The sequence below is a fragment of the Microtus oregoni genome, unplaced genomic scaffold, assembly GCF_018167655.1.
Source record: "Microtus oregoni isolate MIOR12 unplaced genomic scaffold, Mior012 000062F_ref0000492, whole genome shotgun sequence".
Taxonomy (NCBI): domain Eukaryota; kingdom Metazoa; phylum Chordata; class Mammalia; order Rodentia; family Cricetidae; genus Microtus; species Microtus oregoni.
In genome coordinates, this window is record NW_024543872.1 from 9,877,221 (window position 1) to 9,904,909 (window position 27,689).

Consider the following 27,689-nt stretch of genomic DNA (forward strand, 5'->3'; position numbering starts at 1 on the left):
ACCTCCGTAAGGTGCTGTAGCACTCTGAGACTCTTGAACCTGAGAGGATGCTCATGTATGAGAAGCACTGTCTTTCCTAGGAGTAGAGGGTGTGCAACCTAAGTGGATCCCACTCCTCATTCTTCATTATTAAAGTTTGCCTCCCCCATTCCACACAGTCTAGTCTAGGCTGGAACTGGGTTATTCTGTAGTTCCTGCTGTGTGTGTGTGTATGCGTGTGCGTGCATGTGTAGCGTGTGTGTGTGTGTGTGCATGCGCGCGTGCACGCATGCACACGCACTTAATGAGTACTTAATCAGAATCTCCTGGAGCTTGAATTACTGGGTAGGAACTGCCCATTGTGGATGCTGAACTTCAGCCCTCTGGAAGAGCAGCAAGTGTTCTGAACTACTGAGCCATCTCTCCAGCCCCTGGCCTGGATGTTTTACCTAGTCCTCAAGGCAACTTTAGGAGACAGATGAGATTCCTGATGTGATTTGCAAATGAGAAGAAAGGCACCTTGAGTCACCTCGGAGGTCCCCACTAGACTTGATGGCGAATATAGGTCTGCATGACTCCGTGTCTAGTAAAGATCTCCTTGTGCCTTTACAGCATTCGTTTTTTGAGACAGGGTTTCTCTGTAGCTTTGGAACCTGTTTTGGAAGTAGCTTTTGTACACCAGGCTGGCCTTGAACTCACAGAGATCCACCTGCCTCTGCCCCTCGAGCCCTGGGATTAAAGGTGTGCCCCACCACCGTCTGGCCAGCGTGGTGTTTTAACAAACATATCACTAGTGTTTCTGGTATTCAGTGCTAAGTAAATTGGGGGGGGGGGGGTGTTTGTTTGGGATTTTGTTTGGGTTGGGTTTTTTGAGACAGTGTCTCAGGTACCCCAGATTGGCATCAAACTTAATATGGAGCCGGGACTGACCTTGAATTCACAATCCTCCTACTTTTACCTCCCAAGTGCTGGGATTTAAATTGATTTGCTTTTAAAAATTGTTTTGTTTGTTTATTTGGGTGAGGTATAGCGGCCAAAGAAGTACTTGCAAGATTCAGTTTCTTCTTTCCCCATGTGGGTCTCAGAGACTGAACACCTGTCATCAGCTTTGGCAGAGAGAGAGAGAGAGAGAGAGAGAGAGAGAGAGAGAGACACAGAGAGAGAGAGACAGAGAGAGGGGGGGGGAGAGAGAGAGGGAGAGAGAGACAGAGAGAGAGAGAGAGAGAGAGAGAGAGAGAGAGAGGAAAAGGTGAGAGTGCTGGAGAAATGGCTCAGTGGTTAAGAGCACTGGGTCACTCTTTCAGAGAACCTAGGTTTGTTTCCCAGCACCCATATGACAGGTTCCAGGGGACCTGACTCCCCCTTCTGACCTCCACTGCCACACATGTGGTGCATAGACATGCATGTAGGCAAAACCACTCATACACATAAGCCGGGCGGTGGTGGCGCACGCCTTTAATCCCAGCACTTGGGAGGCAGAGGCAGGCGGATCTTTGTGAATTCGAGACCAGCCTGGTCTACAAGAGCTAGTTCCAGGACAGGCTCCAAAACCACAGAGAAACCCTGTCTCGAAAAACCAAAAAAAAAAAAAAAAAAATCAATCTAACACAAAGCCACAAGCACATAGGAAACATTGTAAGATGCTAAGAGTTCTGTCTGTTCCAGAAACTCAGAGTTCTGACTGCTTGAGCAGCGCTTCAAATGTTGTCTGCATAGTAAAATATCCGACAACTTGGAAATGTGTGTGTGTGTGTGTGTGTGTGTGTGTGTGCCAGCCAGTATACACTCTGCGTGCAGGAACCTAAGCATGTCTTTTATCACCTGTTGCAGACCAACCAAGTTTCATAAGTCAAAAGAGCTTCAGGGTTCAGGTTTTTATTTAAGTAAACCCAGAATTAGCTTTTATTTAGCCGTTGAGTAAATCTTGATAATTTGTTTTTCTTCTATAAGGTAGGCTAATGAAGGGCCTTAAAGGACAAAGCAAGGTTAAAGAGTAAAAGCACTTTCCCAGGGGGCCAACTGTGGAGAGAAACTCAGAGGGACAACAGAGAAACTGAAACTGTTGCCTTTGCTGAATTTTAAAGGCGTCTAACATGGCAGGTGTTTGTGACTTATTCCACTGGATACATTGCAATCACCTGGAGAGATCTCAGCCTCCCAATGCCCAGGCTTTATTATCTCAGACCAGTTACAGCAATCTTAGCTGGAGCTGGGGAGATGGCTCCTTGGTGAAGAGCACTGGCTGTTCTTTCAGAGGACCTGGTTCCCAGCACCCACATGGCAGCTCACAGCCCACAGCAGTTCTGGGTATTGGGACCAGGAGGCTCCCTTCCGACCGCTGCAGGTTCCTGTGTTTTAAACTGTCTCCTACATCTTTATGGTTTTATTTTTAGATTTATTTTCAAAACAAAATATAGACAGCTGAAAAATTGCAAGCCTGAATTAATCAAACTCAAAGTGAGGTGCTGTTTTCCACCCGTGAAGTCTGAATCCTAAGAGAGAATCAAGTTTTTTCTTCATAGACACCAACCTTATGAGGACAACTTCCACCCACAAGCTGTGACTGGAGAAAGGATTTCTAGGACTTCGGGGTTGGGGACATTCAACTTTCAGTTTTGTGAAAGTTTTGTTAAAGTCCTGAGAAGCTATTTATTCAAAAGTGCTCAAATTTTCTCCATCTTTTTATTTGTTTTGCTTTCTAGTTTTTCTTTTTTAAAATTTAAAAACTTTTTTTTTTATGTGTATGAGTGTTTTTTCTGCATTGCAGTATGTATATGCGTGTACCACAGCCTAGCCAGTTTGGATGTTCACCTTCCTAGACCCGGATGGAGGGGGAAGGACCTTGGACTTTCCACAGGGCAGGGAACCCTGGCTGCTCTTCGGACTGGAGAGGGAGGGGGAGAGGAGTGGGGGGAGGGGAGAGGGGCGGGAGGAGGGGGAGGGAAATGGGAGGCTGGGAGGAGGCGGAGGGAAATGGGAGGCTGGGAGGAGGCGGAAATTTTTTTTTTCAATAAAAAATAAAAAAATCTCCTGGAAACTGGAGCAATGATCCCGGGGAGCCGCTCTGTGGGGGTTGGGAACTAAATCCACCAGTGCTCTTGACCACCGAGCCATCTCCGTAGCCTTCGTGTTTGAGTCAAGGTTGGTTGCACACTGCATCCATGCTAGCGGGGAACTCACTCATTAGCTCAGGCTAGCTTTGCCTTGTGGTAATATTCTGTCTCAGCCTCCCTAGTACCGAGATTACTGGCATGAGCCACTGCACTGGGCTTAATTTTTTGTTGTTTCATTTTGAGCTTCTCGGATCCCCTTCCACAGCCCCAGATTTGACCAGAGTTTCCTCCCCTGGAAGCCTGGGTAGGAGGAAGGGGAGAGGTCAGGCTCTGGTTAAAGGATTTGCTGTGTAATAGAAGCTCTCTTCCATGAAGGAGATGTTGGCCAGCTGATCAAAGGCTGGCTTTAAATATTTAAAGAGCTGTTTACTGAAGTATAAAATATGACAAATGTTTTGCATAAAGATACTTCAGCAACAGAAAAGAAAATGTCGTTTAGAGGCAGTCAGTGTGGCAGAGCCCCGTAACGAATTAGTGTGAGCTTATGGAAATTTATTTTCCTACTGTCTGCGTAAAACGCTCATTTTGTTAAAGCAGGTTAGAATGGGAACCATAAACACGAGCCGAATGTCTCAGCACTTCTTTACATACACTCACGCATATTTTCTTTTTTTTTTCTTTTTTCTTTTTTTTTGGTTTTTCGAGACAGGGTTTCTCTGTGGTTTTGGAGCCTGTCCTGGAACTAGCTCTTGTAGACCAGGCTGGTCTCGAACTCACAGAGATCCGCCTGCCTCTGCCTCCCGAGTGCTGGGATTAAAGGCGTGCGCCACCACCGCCCGGCTCACGCATATTTTCATGATGAGGTCTCCTAAACCAACTTGTCTCCTTTGCATGAAGCGTTCTTTCTTTCTTTTTTTTTTCCCCAGGGTCCCTTTTCAGCTCTGTGCTGAAATGACTGCATAGGAACTGATAAACTCTTGACTGTTGATTCTTCTTCCTCACTTTCAAGCCTTTAAGCTGCCTCAGCAGGGTCAGCTGTCCTGGCGCCAGCCCTTCTTTTCTGCTGCACGTGCTCTTCCCCAGTCATCTAACTTGCTGCGCATGCTCAGAAGCACTTGGCTGGCGGAACCTCAGTCCCAGTCACCACCTTACTTCCTGTGCCTGTTCATACTAGCGTGTGTTTATTTACTTTGGTTTTGTTTTTGCTTTCGAGACAGAGTTTCTCTGTGTAGCTTTGGAGCCTGTCCTGGAACTCGGTCTGTAGACCAGGCTGGCCTCGAACTCACTAAGATCTGCCTGTCTCTACCTCCCGAGTGCTGGGATTAAAGGCGTGCGCTACCACTGCTGGACCTGTGTTTATTTACTTACTTCTATTATTTTTCTGTTTGTTTGTTTCTGATCTCTGCCGATGTATTGTGGGCTCCTCGAGGTGAGGTTTTTTTCCCATTTACCTAGGCATCACTAGCTATCTGGGCACTGAGGAGTCAGGAAATGAATAAATTGATTTTGTTCTTGAAAGAAATTATTTAGGGTCTCTTCTAGATAACGTATCCAGTGTCTTTATGAATTAATCATTCTATTTCTGTGTTAGCCTCTTCAGAGTCCAGAAGTTATTTCAAGAAGGGAGACTTGCCTTTGTTTTATTATGTTGTGACTGTTATTATTAAGGAGACCCATAGTGTATGAAATAGTGTGCCTGTTATATAGAATATAATATATACTAGTCCATTTTTCATTGCTAGAACACCTAAAGAAAAAAAGGCTTGTTTGGACTCAGTATGCTGGTGGTCTAAGGTCAAAGACCAGCATCTGGTGATGGGATGGAAGGGTCCTGGGTCAGCCCAGAGCATCACATGGCAGGAGACAGAGATGAATGTATGTGTGTCCTCTGTATGGCAAACTGACCAAGAACTCAGAGATCTGCCTGCCTCTGCCCCAGAGTGCTGAGGTTGAAGGCCTATGCCACCACTTATATCTACATTTTGATCAAAGAAGAGAGGCCACACTAGACACTCACTAGGGCTGGGTTGGGGGTTCTGTGAGTGCAGGCAGTGGGAAAGCCCAGCCCCATTCTGTATGCAGGAACTGTTGCTTGCTCACTTCTGTTTGAGAAACATATTTCTGAGAGCTAGGGAATCTTGCCCGCTTAGGGATCTCTATTGATGGCTTTGGATTCCTACTTCAGCCTCCACTACAGAAGTCACCAGGTTTACAGTCAGATACCAAAAGTACCGAGGGTTATCTAGACACTCCCAATGAATGACACCAAGCATGCGTGTTTTCATACACAAACCCTTCCCACATCTGTAATTTTCCCTGCTCTTACCCTAACAGAAGCTATGACTTTTAATTCCACTTTTTTCTTTTCGATTTGAAACTGATTATTCATAGCCAGGTTCATTCTCAGGCCATCTTTGGTGAGGTTCAACTCGAGTTCTCACGTGACGCTAAATACAGTGCGGGGAGTTTGCTCAGCTGGCCGCTGGTCCACACTTCCAAGGAAAGAAGAAAGTTATCTTGTTTTTAATTTTTATTTTAAAGAAGAAAAATATCAGGTGATCTGGTTAGTCAGGTCGGCTGTGCTGTTTTGCCCGTTTATTTATTTTTTTTTTATTTTTATTTTTTGGTTTTTTCAAGACAGGGTTTCTCTGTGGTTTTTTGCCCGTTTATTTAGAAAGCACCCCATGAAAAGAGTTATTGAATCTTCAAGCTCCGGGCAGGGTATTAGGTTCTTGCTTCTTGTAGGTTGTGCTTGAGACAACGCAGAGAAGGTGCAGAGTGAGCATGGCTGGCAAGGAGCCTAACTGAGAGCTTCCGTTGTAGTTGCTGAGTCAGAGGGAAACAACACCTCATTATCCCCTTTCCTTTCTGTGTTCCTTGGCTAATACACGTCCTGTTGCCATGGGGGGGGGGGGGGGGGATCTGGTTCAGTCTCACAGGACCCAGGCTAGCCTTGGACTGGCTCTGTAGCTGAGGATGACCTTGAACTCCTGATCCTCTATAAGTGTGAAGATTATAAGAATGTCACCACACCTGGTTTTACGTGGTGTTGGGGTGTCGGAGATCAAACCCAGGGTTTCATATATGCAGGGCAAACACTCTCTCAGCTGAGCTAATCCCTGAGCCCTGACCCACTCTGTGCAGTATGTATATGGGTCTGTTTCTAAACAATTGATTATTGTTGTTTTCTACCTATTCTTGAAGGAGCTAGCAAGGGTACAAATCACATGTCATGGTCTCTCCAAAGATAACACAAATAATGATTCCGCATATGACAGTGTGCTCAGCATTAGTTCTTAAAGAATCTACATGAGGGGCTGGAGAGATGGTTCAGTGGTTAAGAGCACTGGCTGCTCTTCCAGAGATCATGAGTTCAATTCCCAGCACCTATATGGTGGCTCACAACCATCTGTAATGAGATTTGGTGCCCTCGTCTGGCCTGCAGGCATACATGCAGGCAGAACACTCTATACATAATAATTAAATAAATCTTCAAAGGAAAAAAAAAGAATCCACGTGAGATACCACCTTACACCCATGAGAATGACTCCTCAGAAAGATGAACAAGTGTTGGCAAGCATGCGAGGGAGGGGGCTGGAGAGATGGCTCAGCGGTTAAGAGCATTGCCTGCTCTTCCAAAGGTCCTGCGTTCAATTCCCAGCAACCACACGGTGGCTCACAACCATCTGTAATGAGGTCTGATGCCCTCTTCTGGCCTTCAGGCATACACGCAGAAAGAATATTGTATACATAATAAATAAATATTTATTATTTAATATGTATACAATATTTAAAAGATAAATATTTTTGTTAAAAAAAGTAAATGCGAGGGAAAGGAGGGATTCCATACAGTGTTGTTTGGAAGCAGTCCAACCCTTTAGGAAAAGTCTTTTGAAAGGCAGTTAGCCTGTGACTCAGCAGTTTTCCTTCTAGACGAGTATTCGAAAGAAAGAACATATTTCTATCCAATGTGGAAAGAACCCAAATCAGCTGATAGAAAAACGCGGGATATTTATATTGTGGAATATTATTTATCCATAAAAAAGAAATACATATTTGTGACATAATACAAGTGAAGCTTGAACGCACCTTGCCATGTTAAAGAAGTCGGATATAAAGGCTATATAGATTGTGTATTTGTATATATATATATATTTTTTTTTTTTTTTGGTTTTTCGAGACAGGGTTTCTCTGTGGTTTTGGAGCCTGTCCTGGAACTAGCTCTTGTAGACCAGGCTGGTCTCGAACTCACAAAGATCCGCCTGCCTCTGCCTCCCAAGTGCTGGGATTAAAGGCGTGCGCCACCACCGCCCGGCTGTAGATTGTATTTTTGTATAATATACAGAATTAGTAAAACTACAGAGACAGAAAGAATGATGGTACACAGGGCAAGCAGAAATAGATCATGGTTGCTAATGGGCATGGATTGGGGGATAGTAAAACTTTGCTGGAAATACAGGGCGGTGATGGTTTCATAGTCCAAACACACTAAAAACTACTAAACTGTATATTTTAAAAGGTCAGGGGCTGGGGATTTGATTCGGTTAGTCAGTGCTTGCCCAGCATGTACAAAGCCCCGTGTTCAACCCCCAGCACAGCATAAACCAGGTGTGGTGCCAGATGCCAGTAAGCATTTGGGTGGTAGAGGGAAGAGGATCTGAGGTCCAGGGTCATCCTTGGATACATAACATTCTAGGCAGCATCAGATCCCGTCTGAAGCAAAGGGCATGGGGCAGATTTAATGAAACGTAAACTCACTCCTATTTAAATAAAGGAAACCTCACAGTTACATCCTTTACAGTAAGGATGTTGAAACAAGAAAGATTTTAACAGCTTTCAGTGAGACTACTATGCCTTGGAGCTGTGGAGATGGCTTAGAAGTTAAGATCACTGGTTGATCTTCTAAAGGACCTGGGTTCGATTCCCAGAACCCACGTAGTAGCCAGCGACCCTTTGCTACTCCAGTTCCAGGAGTTTTGTAGGCGCCAGGCATACAGGTAGTTCACAGACATGCATGTGTGCAAAACACCCATATACATAAATATATTAAACAAAAAGAGCAAAAAGAAATAGGAATCATTAGATACTGCCAGAGGGAGATAAGGTGGTTCAACTACTTTGGGAAACACTGTGAGCGTGCAGCTCAGCAGCTCCATGTCAGTGTACTTACTGAGAAGAAATATCAGGTTTCTGAGTGGGTAAAGACTCTCTCCTCACCAAGGCTGAGTGCAGCCCTGGAACCTACAAGGTAGAAGGAGAGAGAAACAGCTCATGCATATCCTCTCACCTCACACCATAACATGCACGCTCACACTCAGTGGCGTGTGCACACACACGTGCAAAGTAAGAAAACAGTGTATATTGATATTAAGCCCTGTAAGTAAAAGTCCAGCACTGCTTCCATCTGTGGTTGCCAAAAGCTGGAAGCAAGGGGGTGGGGCACGGTGATACTCCTCAGCAGTAAACCTCCTGCTGCACGGGGCAATTCTGTAGGGTGATGTTTCCAAGAAGGCAGAGCCAGGTAGAAACCCAACCCATCAGTGCCCAGCGGTTGCTCACTCCGCCCTCGCTCAAGCTCATTCGCCATAGTCGTAGCAACTGCGGAAAAACTGACCTAAGGGATTATTTTATGGTGATGGAAAATGTTCTAAAACTGGATTGTGGTGGTTGGTTATACAAATGTTTAAATATGCTAAGACTGTTGGGTTGGATGGGTTTTATGGTATGCAAACGAAACCTCAAAAATTGATTTTTTTTTTTGAAAAATTAACAGTCAGTCTCAGACTCTGGATATTTAAATTTGGGGAAAAAAAACCAAATAACTTCTCTCCACCATAGACCCGTCCTCCCGCTGACGCCAGCTTTAACTTCGATGCCAACAAGCAACAGAGACAACTCATTGCAGAACTGGAAAACAAGAACAGGTGAGAACTCACCTGTTTCCCACGTCCAGGAACATCGCCTCACAGACTACTTGGCTTGTTCGCTTCCTCTTTTTCCTTCTCTGAGATGGTCCCTTGTAACCGAGGCTGACAGGCTGTAACACAAGCTGACTTTGCTATCTTTTTTTTTTGGTTTTTCGAGACAGGGTTTCTCTGTGGTTTTGGAGCCTGTCCTGGAACTAGCTCTTGTAGACCAGGCTGGTCTCGAATTCACAAAGATCCGCCTGCCTCTGCCTCCCAAGTGCTGTGATTAAAGGCGTGCACCACCACCACCCGGCTGACTTTCCTATCTTGACCCTCCTGCCTGTCCTCTCAAGTGCTAGGATTACAGACATGTCACCACACCCAGCTCTGTATGACCCCTCAGTAGACAGAAGTAGCTCAGGACCGGGAAATAACACTGCATGCCATTGGTTCAGATTGTTCTACGCTCTGATCTACCTCTAGAGAGTCTCTGTTTGGGGACTCCTCCCATCCACCAGTGTGTCCCCCACAGTTCCTTACCCCAAGAGTGTCCCTCACAGTTCCTTGCCCCACTCCTTCCCAGTAGCATTTTGCTCTGTTTTAGCAGCTTTTCGTGGCCTCTTACACTGCATGTTACCAGTCTCATTTTATTTTAGAAGGCCATTTTAAAGGTTGCTAAAAGACCTGGGGATCACACATTACATCACTGTGCAGTGAGAGGTAGAAACCAGAACGAGGAGACTGACCCTTGTGTAGCATGCTCTGGGAAGGAACTGGCAGCAACCTCCAGTCAGGAGCCAGGAATCAAGCAAAGGGACAGAGTGGAGGAAGCATTGGGGAGTCTGCATAGGACCTATGTCAGGAGGTTTTAAAGAGTTCTTTCCCTGAAGTGGAACAGGGTAAATAAAATGTTGCAGTTGTCATTTCCCCTTCCTGGAGAGGGTTCAAGGTCTTGAGAAGAATGTTGTCTCTGGGCAGAGCACCTGAGGAGCCGTCAGGTGAAACAGTTGAGGAGGTATCCATTTCCCACTTGGAGGATTAGTAGCCTCAGAACAGAGGGTAAAGGAGGCACTGAGGGGGTGAAAACATCTACTGGGAAGAAAGAGCGGTCACTAACAAGCACCTCTCACCATCTCAGAGAGATCCTGCAGGAGATCCAGCGCCTGCGGCTGGAGCATGAGCAGGCTTCCCAGCCCACTCCTGAGAAGGCCCAGCAAAACCCCACGCTGCTAGCAGAGCTGCGTTTGCTGAGGTAAGTATGCATCCACCCGCTCCCAAACAACAGCCTGTGGTGGGAATTTCCGTACTGGAGGACCAAACGAGGGGCTAGAATCTGTTCGTTCTTAGACTGCCTAAGAGTTCCACAAAGCACACGGGAGAATGACCAGACCTGTAATGAGTCGTTTTCCTCTCTACCACAGAAACACGTGTGTTCCCATAAGTGTAGACATTATGGAAACCAAACTCAATGTCTTAGATCTTACCAGAGCTCAAGAGATTCTTGAATAGTGTGCCTATCTGTTCCTGTTGTAGCATTTATTTATTTATTTATTTTGGTTTTTTCGAGTTGTAGCATTTAGAATTCTACATGTGATTCTTGATTTGGTGGGGGGTGGGGGGGGCGGGTTGTGTGTGAGATAAGATCTCATTCTGTAGCCCAGGCTGGCTTTGAACTTGTGGTAATATTCCTTCTTCAGCCTCCCCAGGGCTAGGATTATAGGCCTACACCACAGCATCTGGGATACACATAGCTGAATAGAATGGAATTTTTTTTAGTGCTTTCTTTATAGCCTTAACCATGATTTCTTTTAGGTAGGAAACAATAATTATTAGATCTCTACTTGTATCTATCATTTAGGTTCTTATCAAGAAATAAAGCATAAAGAGTTGAGACCAGCCGGGTGGTTTAAAGGAGCACACCTTTAATCCCAGCACTTGGGAAGCAGAGGCAGGCGGATCTCTGTGAGTTCGAGGCCATACTGGTCTACAAGAGCTAGTTCCAAGACAGACACTGAAAACTAGAGAGAAACCCTGTCTCGAAAATCAAAAAAAAAAAAGTTGAAACCATTCAAATGAATACAATTAGCCAGCATCGAGTGTCCTTTTCCCCAAAGCTTCATTTCAGGCTGGACATATCTTTAATATATCAGTGCATACCTTTAACCCAGCATTTGAAGCAGAAGCAGGAGGATCTCTATGAGTTCAAGGGCAGCCTAGACTACATAATAAGTTCCGGGCCAGCCATGGATGAATAGTGATACTTTATCTCAGGAGAAAAAAAATCCTCATTTGAGTTTGCGATTTAGTTGGGCTGTGTTTTTGGTGGCCCATTGTTCACTGTCACACATAGGGTAAGCGCTTTACTAAGAAAACCTGAGGAAACAGATGCTGACTCCGGCAGAGGGGAAGAGGCAGCCATCAGCGTAAGGCACACTTGTTTCCTTTCCTCTGCTCCCAGCTCAGGTACAGGTGACAATTTTTGTATCTCAAAAAGCAAAAACTGAGCCGGAGGTGGTGGCGCACACAAAGCTCTGGGTTCAGTCCCAGCACAGCATAAACCAGGCATGGTAGTGCGTGCCTGTAACCCCAGCACTTGGGCGGCTGAGACAAGAGAATCAGAAGCAGCTCAGGGTCACCCTCAGCTGCATAACAGTTAAGGTCAGTGTGTGACGAAGGAGACAAAGCAAGGCAGGATCCGCTTGTGGGATCCGCTTGTACTATTTCATGCCCTTTTGGTTTTGACCTGGATGTGTGAGTTCAGGACCTGCCAATCACAGAGCTTTGTTCCTGATGGGATCCTTCCACCCTTCGGACAGGCAAAGGAAAGATGAACTGGAGCAGAGGATGTCAGCACTGCAGGAGAGTAGGCGGGAGCTGATGGTGCAGCTGGAAGGGCTGATGAAGCTGCTAAAGGTAAGAACCTGTGCGCTCTCCTCCCGCTGCCTCTCACAGAGGCTCGACCGCAGGGCCCGAAGACCGTTTCCAAGTACACTTGCACAAGTGTAACCTGATTGGGTGTCAGTCATCGAAGTTAGCGCCTTCAAAATGCCTCAGCTGTAAAGGCGCTTGCTGACAAGCATGATGACCTGGGTTCAAACCCTAGGACCCACAGGGCGGAAGGGGAGAACTAGGCTCCTGCAAAGTGTCCTGACTTCTGCATGCACATACACGAACATATGTACACACAGTTAATAAATGTAAATAAAATAATAGCATTAGGACTAGAGTAATGTTCTTAAGTAATTGCTTTGGCTCAGTGGTTAAGAGCACTCACTGCTCTTCCAGAAGACTCACATTCTATTTCCAGCCCCCACATGCAGCTCACAACTATTTGTAACTCCAGTTCCAGGGGATCCAACACCCTCTTCTGGCCTCCATGGACATCAGGCCCACAAGTGGTGAACATAATAAATGCAAGGAAAACACTCACATACATAAAAGTAAAATAATTGCAAATAAGGATATTTGTCAATCAGGTATTAACTATGTATAAGTGAAAATTATTTCTCAACTAAGTTTCTTTTAAGACAAGTTTTCAAACAGCCTACCTAAACATTTGACAAATGTCAATGGTCCTCTTTTTAATAAGAAGTACAGCAGCAAACTGTGTTAGGATGTTTGCAGAGAAACAGCACCAACAGGATATTTATAGCTATATAAAGGGATTTATATGGCAAGGGGCTTGCTCTATCATGGAGGCAGAGGACTGTGCTAGGGAGACACAGGAAAGCCATGGTGTGATCCATGTGTCTGGAGGCCTGAGAACCTGGGGTACTGACTCTGTGTCCTCAATCAGTCCAGAAGGTGACTTGTAAGGAATGGGTGTTGGGTCGACCTTACTCCTGAAGTCTTGGTGGGACAAAGCCAGGTATAGATAAGAAACACTGCTCCCCAAGAGAGAACACACTTGTTTTCTCTGCCTTCTGGTTCTATCCAGTTCCTCTGTGGTCTGGATGGCGTCTTTCCCTGTTGGCTGGAAGCAGATCTTCTGTCCTTGCTCTGCTGGTTCCAGTACCAAGTTCTTTTCAATATTCTCAGGGGCAGGCCTGGGAATACTGTATTTCTGTGGATATCCATTAGCCCGGTCAGGTGGACACAAAGGGAAACATCACGTAAACCAGCTTACTCATCCTGATTCTGAATAGTAACTCTACTACTGGGAGGCGGGGATCAGAATATCTACTCTAGGCTTAGTGTATAGGGGACGTGGATAAATTCACACTTTCGGCTTTTCTACTTTCTGCTGAGAAGTACATTATAGCCCCTTACTCTAGATAAGAGGAAGGCAATGGTTGGCATTAAACACCCTCTCCTGCACAGCGTGTTTGCACTGAACACTCAGTGGATTGTCTAGCAGAGATTCGAGGATGGTTGCCTGTGCCCGTGTGGTTGGTGTTCAAGGCAGTGCCCCCACCACATCGTACAGTGTGCCACACAGTTCTCTGAAGAGAGGGAGCTAAATCTGTGACAAGGAGGAGTTGTTAAAGATATAAGAAAAAATAAGTTTGAGACAATACTTGGCAAGCTAGAAGAGCAAGAGACCAGATGATAATAGGAGACTCGTGTAATCACGTGACCAGGTCAGAGGTAACAAAGGTCCAGCTAGGAGTGGTAACTCGAGAAAGCCGGAGCTGAGACGTCTCCTCAGTGTCTACGTCGACAGCCAGCCCCTTAGTCGCAATAAAGTGGGTTCTGGCTACTAGCAGGAGTGTTATGTTTGTGTTGGAAACTGATGTTTTACTTCCTCAAGCAATTACTTCTTTTAGTCCTGAGCTGAGGTTTTTTTCCCTAGCTTGGTCCTGGTATTTGGTTTATTTTACATGGACGGACGTGCTTCTGCACAGACCCCGTTACAGATTTCCCCTCGAAACATTTGATGTGCAAGGGAGTCTAATTTCAAGAAAATCTTATTCCAGAGACTTGGTTGGTCCAGTTCCCTGGCGATGTCAATCCTCAGCTCGGGGGCCCCATCCCCAACTCACAGCAGCAGCTGTGTACATAAACATTTGTCCCATGTGATACCTCTCGCCTTGTGAGGTGTTGAAAACTCCACCGTATGGAGCTGGCACACTTGGAGGCCAGGAGATGCTGTGAGCATGCCCCTCCCTGTGTCAGCCTCTTTCAGGGAGAAGTGCCCACACGTAGACGGGCAGGTGCCCGGCTGTGATTTTTGGTTTGCTTTACTTTGGTCTTACTATGTACCTTAGCTGGCCTGGAATTCAGAGATCTGCCTGCCTCTACCTCTCAAGGGCTGGGGTTACTGTGTACCACTGTGCCCTCTTCTGACCCTCTGAGTGCACCTGTATGCACCTGGTGCACACATAGACAAGCAGGTGCATACACATACACATAAGTGAAAAATAAATCATAGACCAGATGTGGTGGTCCACGCCATTAATCCTAATACTTAGGTGGCAAAATCTGGGAATCTCTGAGTTCAAGGGCAACCTAGCCTGCATAGTGAGATTCTGTCTCAACATAGTGATAATAATTATTATTAATTATTATTATGTGTGTATATTTTTTCAAGTTTCTAGATGTCATGTTAAATATTTGATGAATAATGACTAGACTCAGTCCCTGTCACCAAGGAGTGTCTACAGTCTTCTCATTAGTTTTTTTCCCTTAATGATATAATGACATTGACACTCAGGTACCATGTTCTGTATGTTTTCTTTATATTTTTTCTTGATTATCAATATGTAACTAACCTCTGTCTCAAACTACTTATTTAATCTATAAGTAATTATATGTCAGTATTTCTGTTTCTAACTCTTGTTTCCAACATTTTTACTTCATTCTAATTCTCGAATTTTGCTTTTGCGTTTGTTTTTGATGCAGACTACCATAGGACTTACCTGTAGCTATAGGCTGGCCTTGAACTCATGATCCTTCTGCCTCAGCATTTTAGAGTTCTGGGATTGCAGGCATTAACCCCTCTGCTTGGGCTAGATTGCCAGTCTCTTTGTAGAAGATGGCAGTTACTATGCTATTACTACTTCCACCACATGGAAGAGATAGATTCATGTGTTTTAGATTTGTGCCCCATCACTAAGATGTTATGACCCCTTTGAATCAGGTTAGTACTATCTCTTGTTGTCAGTCCATGTTGACTGATCCTAGCAGACTGATACAGAATGCTCTCCGACCTTATAGCTGACCTTTTTACTGTGTTGACAGAGCCCTAGAGGCTTTGTGTGACTAGCTTTTTTGAGTTTGGGTGCCACCAGTCTAGGGAACACTTTGCCAGAATCTACTCTTTTAATATTGTCCTGTTCATCAGCCCATTCTAGCCTGACCCAGGTCTCCTAGAAAAGAAAGAATGGTTTTATGGCCTGGGACAACCTCCACGGCAGAGTGAGCATGGTGTGGTCTTGAAACATCGTTTCTGAAATTTCCATACTTCATTTCATTTTTTTCTTTCAAGACTGACCTTGAGACGGTCCTTTTCCCTAAGCCTCCCAAATACGGGTATGAGCCAACACAGCAGCTTCCCTGTTCTGTTAAGCCAAAACTGTGGTTTCTTCAATACCAGACCTGAGGTACATGGTGATACTTAGTGTTCTCAGTCCAGCCAGGATTGCAACCTGTGAAGAGTGTCCCACCCTCCCAACTGGTCTCACTACGTAAGCATGGTTATGCTGGAGCTCACTAGGAGTTCACTGTGTGGACCAGGCTGGCCTTGAACTCACAGAGCTCCATCTACCTGTGACTCCTCAATGCTTGGATTAAAGTTGTGTGCCACCACACCCAGCCCATCTCAGTTTCTATTTCAGCAAGTAGTGTCAGCAGTTTCTAAACTGTATAATGCCTCTCCTACGGCTGCTTCCTCGCCCATTGGGAGTTGGAGATGCACTTGCCTCAGAGAAGCATCCTCCCAAGCTGCATTAGTCCCTCCATGCTGCAGGTATGCTGGGAAGCCTCTGACTTCTCAGGTGACCCAGGCAGTACTCAGGGCCCCTGGTTTGGCTACTAAGGTTAAGTCCCAATGCAGGCAGCTGGCTTTCATTATAAAAATCTCCTTTCTGCCGGGCGGTGGTGGCGCACGCCTTTAATCCCAGCACTCAGGAGGCAGAGGCAGGCGGATCTCTGTGAGTTCGAGACCAGCCTGGTCTACAAGAGCTAGTTCCAGGACAGGTTCCAAAACCACAGAGAAACCCTGTCTCGAAAAACCAAAAAAAAAAAAAAAATCTCCTTTCCCAGCTAAACTGGGCCTCAAGGGATTTCTTGGTGCTCACCAAGTTTCGAGTCCATATCTGCCTCTCCCTTGCAAGAATAAAAATATTGTCCATGGTCCCCCCCCCCCCGCCCTTGTGCAGTTCCTTTGCAGTGCAGCACCAAATCACTCTGCCCTCACCCCCAGACCTGCAGCCCCTTCAAGAGCAGGAGCATATCCCTTCCTGTGTCCCTCCACCCATGTTCCGTGGGGACCACCGCACCTATGGACCCAGCATAGATGGAGCCATCATAGCCACATACAGATTTATTTACTGGGGCACGTTAGAGGCTCCCTGACCACAGTTGCCCATGATGAGGCACAAAGAGAAAAAGCAAAGAGACCAGAAAGACAATGACTGAGGAGCTCAGGACCAAGACAAGAGTCACTCGAAAGGTTTCTCTTTACTCCCTCCATCTTTTTTTCTACAGTCCTTGGTAGTGCATTCATCTGTCAACCATAGCTGGTGTCTCCTGCTCTGCCTGCCTTACTGTAAGGTTATAAAAGAGAAGCCCATCTTTGTTTTCAGCGCCTTATGCAGGAGAATTACTAGATAAACCTGTGCTGGGATAATAAAGAGCCGAGAATGAGAATTCCATTCTCCTCTCCCTCCCTCCGACAAGCCCCTGTCATGTAGCCCAAGCTGTCCTAGAATGCAGCTTTCTCTTGCCTCTGCCTTCTAAAAGCATGCAACACAATGCCTGATTCTAAAATTCTTTTTCCCTTTCCCTTGGAGCGGGGGTTATGTTTTATTTGTTTTATATTGTGACATGGTCTCATGTATTCCAATTTGGTCTTTAACTCATTATGTGGCCAAAGATGGCCTTGAGCTCCTGATCCTTCCGCCTCTGTCTCCCCAGTGCCATAGTTACAGTCACGAGCTACCATACCTGGCTTACATAGTGCAGGAGGCCAAACCAAGGGCTTCATGCGTGCGAGGCAAGCAGTCCCCCAGTCCTTAGGATTCTTTTTCTGAAAGGGCTTCCAGGTTCCTGCACCAGTTTCCTGTTCACAGGGTGGGGGATGGTCACGTCTGTGCACCCCTGCAGGAAACAGCAAAGCAGCTCAAAAGCTAGTGGACTAGTACCGTTTCAGCTTGATTACTACTGAGAAGAGGCCAGGAGAAATGAAAACCACTTGTGGTCAGGAGGAACCATTAGATAGGGTGCTAAAACAGTGGTTCTCATATGGAGCCCAAATCTTTTGGGGCACATTTTGAGGTGTCCCACCCTCATCAGAGCTTTGACTTAGTGGGGCTCAGGTGTAGCCTAAAATTTTCATCTCTGAGAAGTTCCCAGATAATTCTGACATTGGTGGTCCACGTTCCACACTTCAAGAACAGCTGCCCTAGGAATATGAACCTAAATACATGAGTATTGTAAATGGTGACCCACAGTGATAACTGGGATTTTAAACTAGATTAAACTTCCTCTTTTAGTTTGCCGTAAGCAGTTGAGACTGCAAGCCCTCCAGGAAATTGAACTAAGTGGTTCCTAAGGTTCTTTGGAACCTTAAAGTCGTTATTTGCATTCAGTAACTGGTTGGAACCGAGAGCCATCATTTAACTGAATCCATGCTGGTGAATCGGGCCGTTGCCCTCCAGATCTGTGCTTGACCAAGGTTTGCTCGGTTTCTCCTGCTGTTTCTTCTCAATGTTTGTGGTGATGGGCATTAATTTCTTTCTTTTTCTCCTCTGCCTCTTTTCATCTTCAACACCTCTAGGAGGAAGAGCAAAAGCAGGCAGTAAGTGGACTTCAGAATTCTCTCCCCGCATCCTCCACCCCGGGCTCTCACTCCCTTTGCATGCTCCTCCGTTCCTTATATAAATATTGTACACTTCTACTTCGCCCCTTGCATCACTTGCTCTCTGAGGAGTTGGTAGTGTGTAAAACCCTCAGACGTTTTCCTCCTTGGCGGTGTGCAATGCCCTCAGACTGGGTCGTGTTTACCTAAGGGAGCATGTTCTTACTTTAAACCCAAGCTTCTTTAATTTGTGCTTATTTAAACATGCATGACTAGCCAGGCTACCATTGTGTTTTCATGTTCTTTTATTTTCTGCTGGTTTTGTGTCCTGAGTGACCTTAATTGCTTGAAACAGCTTCCCAGGTGGTGGGAGTGACCTCAGGTCTAAATGATACATTCTGAATGAATATGCATGAAAGTGAAGTGTTCCTTGGATGCCTGTAGCTGTCCTGTGGTTGCAAATAGGCCCTGGCTCCACCAGCCTTCTGGATGAAAGTAGTGCTATTTCCTGCTCTGAGTCTTGGGAGCTGGGGAAGCAAATGACTCGGGGGTTCTGAGTGGCATGGCTATTGATGATGCTTGGGGACAGTCAGTGTTTGTTTTTCTTTAAAGCTGTTATCCTACGCAAGAAAAATTGAGGGCCTACCCATGATAATAACCTTGGTTAACTAAGTCCAAGAGAGAAATATAAAGTGCTAATTCAAAAAAGGAATATAAAATATTTCATTTAAAAATTACCTATCTTTTGGGGCTGGAGAAATGGCTCAACAGTTAGGAGCACTGACTGCTCTTCCAGAGGATTCAGGTTTGATTCCCGGCACTCATATAGTGGCTCACTACTGTCTGTAACTCCAGTCCCAAGGAGTCTGATGTCCTCTTCTGGCTGCCAGGGGTACTGCATGCATGTGATATGCATGCATGCAGGCAAAACACCTGTATACCTGAAATAAAATGAGAAACAATTCTCCATTTTTTCAGAAATATGGACTTATTAATGTGTTAGATTTTTGTAGTATGTGCATTTCCAGCTTGGAGAACATTGATAGTGAGCAGCAGAAGCACAAGAGAATAATGAGAGGCCATCAGTGAGGGGAGAAAGCACTGGGCCCAGCTAAGGACCCAGAAATTCCGTGGGCTTTAATGTAATAAGTTTGTTTGGTTTGGTTCTTGCCTGGTTTGGTTTGCCTCTTTTTCTGAGCCATATATAAGTTTTTATCCGTCTCTTCAGTCTAATGACACTTCTCCATCACCTAAACAAAACAGGAAGATGAAAAATCAAACCCAGTTTTAAACACTTTTACCAGGAAGTGACAACTTAATCACATCCCTCCCCTCTCATTTATGAAGGCAAGTCACATGGCCACATTTGACTTGAAGAGGATCGGGAGGTGTGACTCCAGCTTGTTTGGGAATCAAAGAGAAGATGCTGGAGATACCTCTCACATAAGTGGGAGAGTGAGTGGCTAAGCAAAGGGTCTGAGTCCTTCCCGTCCCTCCTACCCACACCTCATTCGATGCGGCCCTGCTGACACGGGTGCCATTTCATCCTTAGGCCCTAACCTCCAGTGCACCCCTCCTTCTCTTCATTTCTGTACCCGGAATCTCACTGTAGAGCTGACAGCACCATCTGGGAGTCTCCTTCCAATGGTCTCCCTTGCTAGCACCTCCTGATAATCTCTGTCCCTGAATGGGACAACCCAGAGGGACCCAAGAATTGTAGGGACCCTCTTCCCTGCCCAAGATGAGGGCAGATGACAGCAGCAGAGCTTCCTGTGAATATTATATTTTCTTCAGTTTCTTATGAAATAGCATATAATCTACAAAATAGGACTTGCCTGTGCTGGGAGGCTAATTAAATGCTGTCCTTGCTGTGTATGGTGCCCATGACTGTGATCCTGCCACGTGGGAGGCAGAGGCAAAAAGATCAGGAATTCAAGGACAGCCTTGGCTATATGAGATGCTGTCTCAGAAAAGCTAACTAAATAAATAAGCAGAACTAACCTTTAGCAGCATGATTCAAGCAAACATACGTGCCCAGTGACTTTTTGTTCCACATGAGATCACCATCTCTTGAGATTGAAAAAGGAATTTTCCATGTCCACCAGCCAGAGTACATATCCTGGTCCTCACAGTCTAGTAGGACTGTGTCCATCTAGATGGGGAAATCCTTCTGTCCATCCCACAGGCTTTCACTGAACTCACCCAAGGTCAGTTCTGAAGCTCCAACTGTGGCTTGAAAGACTTTACATAATTCAGCCACTTTTTATTTGTAAGATGAAAAGACTATAAGTCTTTGGACCTTCTGTAGCCCATATCATTGCTGAGTGGGACAACAGCAAAGCTTCGGGGTGGGGGTGAGCAGAGGAGCCAGGAGAACTAGAGTTACAGGCAACTGTGAGCTATCCAATGTGGGTCCTCTGGAAAAACAGCAAAAGCTCTTAACCACTAAGCTACCTCTGTAAACAGAGACTGCTCATTGGTTCTTGGCCACCCAGATACAAATAACTACACAGAAACTATATTAATTACAACACTGCTTGGGCTATTAGCTCAGGCTTCTTATTAATTAAGACTTACATCTTAAAATAATCCATTTCTATTAATCCATGTATTGGCACAAAGCTGTGGGTTACTGGTAAGAATCCAGTATCTGTCTCCAGCAGCTACATGGTGTCTCTCTGCCTACTCTCTCTCTATATTCTTCCATTCTGCCCTGCCATAGGCCGTAGCAGCTCCTTTATTAACCAATGGTAATAAAACATATTCATAGCATATAGAGGGAATCCCACAACATCACCCCTTTTCTGTCTATATAAGAAGGAAGGTTTTAACTTTAATAGTAAAATTACATATAACAAAACAGATATCAAGCAAGAATTACAGTTACAGTACTTAGTCCATTAACGTTTGGCAAATTAAGGAAAATACTCTATCATCTATCTTTGTGAATCCAAAGTTTTATATCTAATTTATCTTTTTTCATAACTAAGGAAAACTGTAACTATCTGTCTTCAACTCCTCAAAGACCCCAGAAGGATATAATATTACCTAAGTAAACAGGAAGTACATTGTAAGCAACTTCCAAAGTTCTAGAATTCACAGAGATATCTCGCTGCCTGGACAGTTGCCCAAAGTTCTTCTGTAATGTTGGAGCATCCATCTTTAGCCTATTGGTCCATAGTATCTGGCAGACTTTTCCATGAAGCAGGAAATTGAAAGGCTATTTTGTCTGTCTTGGCAGTTTGTCAGTTATTTTCTTCTGTATCCAGTTCAATATGAAGGATGGTATAAAGATACAAAAGAACAAATAGATAAAGAGGTCTATACAGCAAGGTCTAGACGGTCCCCAGTACCAGAGTTCCTTCTATATACCGCTTGGTTCAGGGTGATGAGGTTCTGTTTCATGGGCTCAGTTGATTCATTTACTGGCCATTGGTAATCAGCTTCATTTTTGTTCCCCTTCTTCAGAGGTCTGGAGAGAGCAGCAAGTTCTAACAATCATGCTGTGGGCTTTCTGGCACCTAGCTCCTATCCTAAAGCTGCTTTAGCTTATAAACACTCTTATCATTCTGGTCATCCTAAAGACTTTTAGAAGCTCTTTTGACTGAACCTAGGGTAGAAGGGCTAAATATATACTTGTTATAGCATGGTATTATAAAGTTATTTGACTTTACAAGAATTTGAGAGTGATGGATTGAACTGTTACTTCAAAAACTTGGATGCTACCTTCTCCCCTCATCCCTTAACACCTGCAGCAAATAAGGGACTAAACCCAACTCCTCACCAGCTGCAACACTGGGGAGAAGTGGCCCTGCACCTTGCCTGGGCAGCATAGTAGAGTTGACCCCTATAGACAGAGGCACAGGTGAGCCAGCCCTGAGGGCATGAGAGGGCCATAGGTGGTACCACCTCCCTCATCCGTGGTATGTGTGGTGGTGGGGATGAGGGAAAGATGCCCTAATCCCTTGCCCCTACCACTTCCAGCCCGCAAGAAAGCTAACCCTTCTCTTTACCAGCTCTGACACTTGGGAAACCAGGCCCTGCACCTCATCTGAGCAGCACTGTGGAGCTCACTCTATTGGCAGGGTGTACAGGTGAGCTGCCCTGAGAATGTGAGCTTGGAAGAGCTGGCCCTACCCTTCATCTGCCACATGGCAGCATGGGGCAGGAAGATGCCCTCCCCCTCAATGCCTGAGGCAGGTGGGAGAGTTGGCCCTGAGGTCATCAGAGCAGGAAAGCTGCCCCTGCCCCCCACCAGCTACGGCCCTTGGGAAGAGTGGCTCCTACACCTCGCCTGGGCAGCACAGTATAGCTGGCCCTGGAGTTATAGGTGTGGGAGAGCTGACCCTGAGGATGTGAAAGCAGGGGAACTGACCCTACCCTTGCTCATCTCTGAAAGGAGTGAACTAGCCAGGGCAATGAGGGAGAGCCCACCTTGGTAGTGAGGACGGGGGAGAGCTGGTGGGCTGACTAACCCTGCAAACTACCCAGGCCCTGAACCAGGGTTGTAAGTTTGCCCACCTCAACACACATCCCATCTGTGATCTGCTGGAGCACATGAAGGGGATGGTCCTGTGGACTTAGAGCTGCAGGATCTTCACAACACAGGGCAGCAACAGGACAACCAGTAGGAATCCCAGTGAGGGCCCAGCGTTCAATAGTGTGACAGAAACCAGAGGCCTTAAATACAGAAATATAAGCCAGGTCATTGTCATCCTGAGCCTTAAATACACTCCTGCCACCCTAAAACTGTGGAGGGGGTGTGTGTGACTTTTGGTGAACAGGGATTGATGTTTGGTACTTCAAGACAATCTCTCAACCTTCTGCCATGGGTCCCGTCCCTGTGCACACAGACTGACCACTGGATCTAGTGGCCTGCAGACGGCTCTGTTCCTCGGTCTCAAATGCTTATGCTCACTGTAGGGCCCCAGCAGTTCTTTCTTTTGGTTTTGGTTTCACTTTGCAAAAAGAGGAAGTATAATTATACTCCCATAGATAGAGCCCCTTGAACGTCAGCAAGGAGTTTTCAGTCAGAGCGATTGGAAGGAGAAATAGTTCTTCATCTGAGGAACATAACCATGTTTTTATCATTCCATGAAAGACAAGTTAAGAGAGAGTTCCATCCTGTACTGTGTTTTCTGCCTTTTCCTTTCCTGGCCATAATACGTATATGATAAGTGCCGCCCAGGGTCACCAGGAATCTCTCTCCACACACTGGACTGGAGAAATTCCCCCTCTACTGAGCGTCTAGGAGACACACCCTCCAGGACGTTAACTACTATCTAGATCTCAGCAAAACATCCAGAGAAGAGGCATAGTGAGCACAGCTTCTGGGTTTGAAACCCCAGAATTGGGAAAAATGGAGGTCCCTCCCAACAGAACAAGTGGAAGCTGATTGTTCCGGCCTAGGTGATCTTGCTGTCATGTTCTTGGTTATGTGGCGAACCAAGCATTCAAGTAGAACAGCCTACTAGATACTACAGCTGTGCAGCTAAAACTCCTGTGGGAAAACTGGTCCAGCAAGGTAGGTTTGGAGGTCTCCAGCATAGAGTCAGTGCTGAAACCATCAACAGAAGTCTTAGGGGAAATGCAGAGTAGACAAAAAGAAGAAAAGAAAAAAGAAAGAAAGTGGGGGAGGACTGTGGATTCTCTCAGAAGCCCAGAGAATTTCAAGGGGATGGTAACTCAGAGCAGAAAAACATCATAGTCTCCTCAGTGCTCTGTGAGGAGTCTAGAAACCAGATTTGCCTTTGAAAGGTCACACTTGGCCTGTTCTTGCAAATGGGCACTTGCTGAGGTAGGATGCTCAGGCGCCTCCTGCCCTGCTTCAGTTCAGCCCAGACAGAATGCATCCCGCTGCCCTTCTTACTGCTGATGGTCCTTTCTCCTCCCTGTTATGCATGAGCTGTGGCTCCCAGTGGTGCGGCCAGGCTGACTGCCACAGAGACAGCCCACCCTGTCTCCACAGTGAGTGGCGCAGCTGCTGTGTATTCCCAGTACAGCTCTGCCTCCAGCGCCAGCTCAGGGGCAGGAGCTTTCACCTGTTCTTCCAGGGGGAAAAAAAAACGTTCTGAGCCGTTCTTTATCTCTTCCCATTCTCCTCACGGCCACGGTTGCCTTGCCTACATTTCAGACTTACAGCTCTCTTCTCCCCGGATTTTGTTTTTGTTTTTCTAAGAGGGCATCAGACAATCAGCAGCAAAAAGGCCAGTTTGTTTAATTTAAATATACTGCGGCAAAGTGAAGGTAATGGTCCACACAGGCCATCTGCTGCCTGGCAGGTATCCATGAGTCAGGAAGAGAGCCGGAGACTAAAATGTCCTCCGTCCTGTTGCCATGCTAACAGTCAGGCTGGGGGACTTGGGGTGCTTGGCGGAAGGAGGGCTTGCTCTCAACCTTAGCCATTTTACCACAGGCCTCCCTGGACTTGATTGCTTGACTATAAAGTGTACCAAGGAGATTAAAATAACCTTACCTGTTCCTTACAGAAAAGAAGGAAAAAAGGAGGGTTTTTTAATTTATTTATGGAGTCCCTACTGTGTGCCAGCCACCATACTGGGGATGCCTAAAGGCAGGCAAGAGCTGCGCCCTGATCGTTTTTACTAAAGACAATGCCCTTTTCTCTCTGCAGCTGGTCCTCTGGCAGATCCTTTGCCTCTGTGTCTGAGTTCTCATGGCTCTGGGGAGGGATCCCTGTCCTCAGCTCACCTTCTCTGGCATACTCCGTACCTGTTTCGGCTCCAGTGTTTGGTTTGTGTTCTAGATAAGGGACGAAGTCATAATCTGCATCCTCCCTTTTTTTGTACGTGCTGGAAATGAAGTTGATTCTTCTATAGAAAATCACAGTCGTTCTGGGATTGCAGCTCGGTGGTAGAGGCCCATGTCTACTCTTACCAAAGGGAGGTGGGAAACCATAGTTCGCTTCAGTCTTAGGACGGTGGTGTTGTGATCCAAGCATACTCAGCTTCTCCTAGCCATCCGAGGCCTTCTCCTGATTTGTTTGTCGCTGGTTGGCCTCTGTGGGTCTCAGTCTGTATGTGCATTAAGGGAAATAGGTCATAAGACCCTGGAATACACAGACGTAATTTCCACACACTTTCTTGAGTTTTCCATGCCTTTGCTGGTTTGACAATGAGAAACAGCAGACTGGACTGCTGCTCAGATCGGAGTGTACCTCTAGCTCTACACCCCCGGCAGGAGTGTTTCTACCATAAGGGGTGTCTGCATTCAGGGAACCTGAGTTATAGGACATTTGTCGTGTGTGTGCTTATTGGTCAGATGTGTTACTGACCATGCTGGATGCCAGCCTTAGCTATGGAATGTGTTACAAGTGATGTCTCAGGAATCCTCAAAGTTCTGCAGTGTATTGTGGGGCTTCTCTTCTTCCCAAGGCCAATGGCCCTCCTACCTTGGGCCATCCCACTAACTCTTTTACTTTTTCTGGGGATTCCCCTGCATCCCCTGCTACCCACCCCACTGTGCTGCTCATATACTGCTCATGCTGGATTAGTGGTTTTTGGTTTCATTTTGTTTTTCTGGGGGGAGGGGTTCAAGACAGGGTTTCTCTGTAGCTTTGGAGCCTGTCCTGGAACTAGCTCTTGTAGCCCAGGCTGGCCTCAGACTCACAGAGATCCACCTGCCTCTGCCTCCCGAGTGCCGGGATTAAAGGCATGCGCCACCACCGCCCACCTGGACTAGTTGTTTTTAATGGAGAGCCTGGCAGTCCCTGTGGCGAGGGCCTGCCTTGACTGTTGAGACAAGGTGCTAGTCTACCTTACTGCAGTACTACAGCTGGGTTCTCGGTGTCTATCTGGCCTACGCCTGATAAGTACCTGATCACGGTAAGGGAGACACAGCAAGGTGAGAGGATCACTGTGCACCACAGGCACTGTCTCAGTGTGCACCAGACATTCCAGTGTGTGCAGGGGACTTGGCATGTCCATAATTACAATACATGATCAGAAGGCTCTTTTCTCCAGCTTTCTTTCCAAAGCTAGTCCTGTGCCTCTCATCAGCCTCACGTCTTCAAGACCTCTGTGTGCAACGTCTCTGGGGTCGGCTAGACTTGTGAGGGAGGTTAGTTAGGTACAAGCAGAACATGTCGTCAGGTGACCTTGAGACAGAGATGGCTGCAGAGCCAATTCTCAGGAGCGTGCTCTTCTCTGACAGTGGTTTCAATTCAATTCAAGCACGGGCCACTTGGCATTGGGGACATGCAGTGATGTGGTGAAGGTTGTGGATCACAGCATTTTTATCTGAAAAATGCCTCCGTGCCAGCTAGCATCCTCCCGTTCATAGATGAGAAAACTGGACCCCAGAAATGGGAAAGTGTGTGTGTGCCATACGGTTGAGCGAGGAAGCCAGTCTCCATCTTCTATTTCCAATCCCTTGTCACTGACCCACTCTGCCTCCCTCTGTGCTCACCTGGGAAAAGCTGGGATTGCATCTCAGAGACTGCAACTTCCCTTTTGTGTTGGGTACAGAGCCTTGCATGCTACAGGGTGCTGATAGTCACGGACAGAGAGCCAGAGACTGGGTGTTGGTCGAGGCTACTGGTCACAGGGCCCCCAGTACACATTAGGAAAATGTTTTCCTGGTTACCTTTCCTTGCCTCTCTTCCTTCCCATGGGCTTCTTTCTGGGGGCCTTCAGTCTGTCATTGGGGCCTCTAGTTCTAGTCTCTCCCCAAATCCATTTGCCTACTTTGTCAACCCAATTCCAGCTTTGGTTGTCTACCAAAGTAGTTGTTTAAAAAACAAAAACACAGTAAGTTTGGTGCATGGATTATTTATTGCTACACAATTTAATCTCAAAACTGGCTTAGAAAAGCATATCACCAGGGCTGGAGAGATGGCTCAGCGGTTAAGAGCATTGCCTGCTCTTCCAAAGGTCCTGAGTTTAATTCCCGGCAACCACATGGTGGCTCACAACCATCTGTAATGAGGTCTGGTGCCCTCTTCTGGCCTGCAGGCATACACACAGACAGACTATTGTATACATAATAAATAAATATTAAAAAAAAAAAGAAAAAAAAAGAAAAGCATATCACCAAGCGTGTTGGTGCATGCTGTAATAGCAATCATATCACAACCCCTATGGGCCAGGAACCCTACGGAGACTCCTGTAAGGATAAAGTCAAGGGTCACCCAGGCTACAGCTACCATCTTTTATAGCCTAAGCTCAGAAGTGGCATCTGTCCATTTTTCTGATTCATTAGAAGCAAGTCACTTGGCCCAGCCTACATTCCAGAACAGATTATTTCAGGATGTGCGTGGCGGGTCACTTTGGGCTGTCTGAGGTCTGGCTCCCACATTTAGTTAGCTAGTCTGAGAATTTCACACAGAGATTTTCCAACGATGGATAGATTACCACTCACTGGCGAATCACTGCCTGACCTGGCTACTTCCCATCACAGAAGGAAGGGTGGGAAACTCGATGCCCCTCATCCTCGCCTGACGAGTACTCACTACGCACCAACCTATGTAGAACACAGTGGTACAGGCATGGATTGTGAGAGGGCCATGCTGCCACAGAGGAGCAGAGCCCTGGTCTCAGGAAGGCTGATGCCTGGGGGCCCAGCAGGCATGCATGGGTCAGGAGGCGAGGGCAGAGGGCAGTCGTGCACCTGAGAGAGAGAGAAGACAGTATGAGACCTGCTGGTCAGTGAGGACACAGTCCTGTCAACAGAGAGAATGCAGCATTACCAGCACTCCTGTTTTGTTATTGTTGTTCCATCTGAGCAACAAAGTAATAGCCTCTTGACATCCCTGGACCAATGGCATCCACAGCCAAG

General features: G+C 46.3%; 1 protein-coding gene across 9 annotated transcripts in view; it reads left to right on the top strand.

Annotated features, from left to right (window-relative positions):
• The window catches only part of LOC121439585 (dystrobrevin beta), a 215,352-nt gene that overhangs the window by 172,953 nt on the left and 14,710 nt on the right, over positions 1 to 27,689 (top strand). For 7 of the 9 annotated variants that reach the window (XM_041640102.1, XM_041640101.1, XM_041640104.1 and 4 more), the window contains 4 exons: positions 8,871 to 8,956; positions 10,077 to 10,190; positions 11,755 to 11,851; positions 17,877 to 17,897. In XM_041640102.1, coding sequence (XP_041496036.1) covers positions 8,871 to 8,956; positions 10,077 to 10,190; positions 11,755 to 11,851; positions 17,877 to 17,897 — 318 coding nt within the window. The remainder of the gene's footprint in view (positions 1 to 8,870; positions 8,957 to 10,076; positions 10,191 to 11,754; positions 11,852 to 17,876; positions 17,898 to 27,689) is intronic. The other 2 variants (XM_041640106.1, XM_041640110.1) reach the window with 1 other exon arrangement.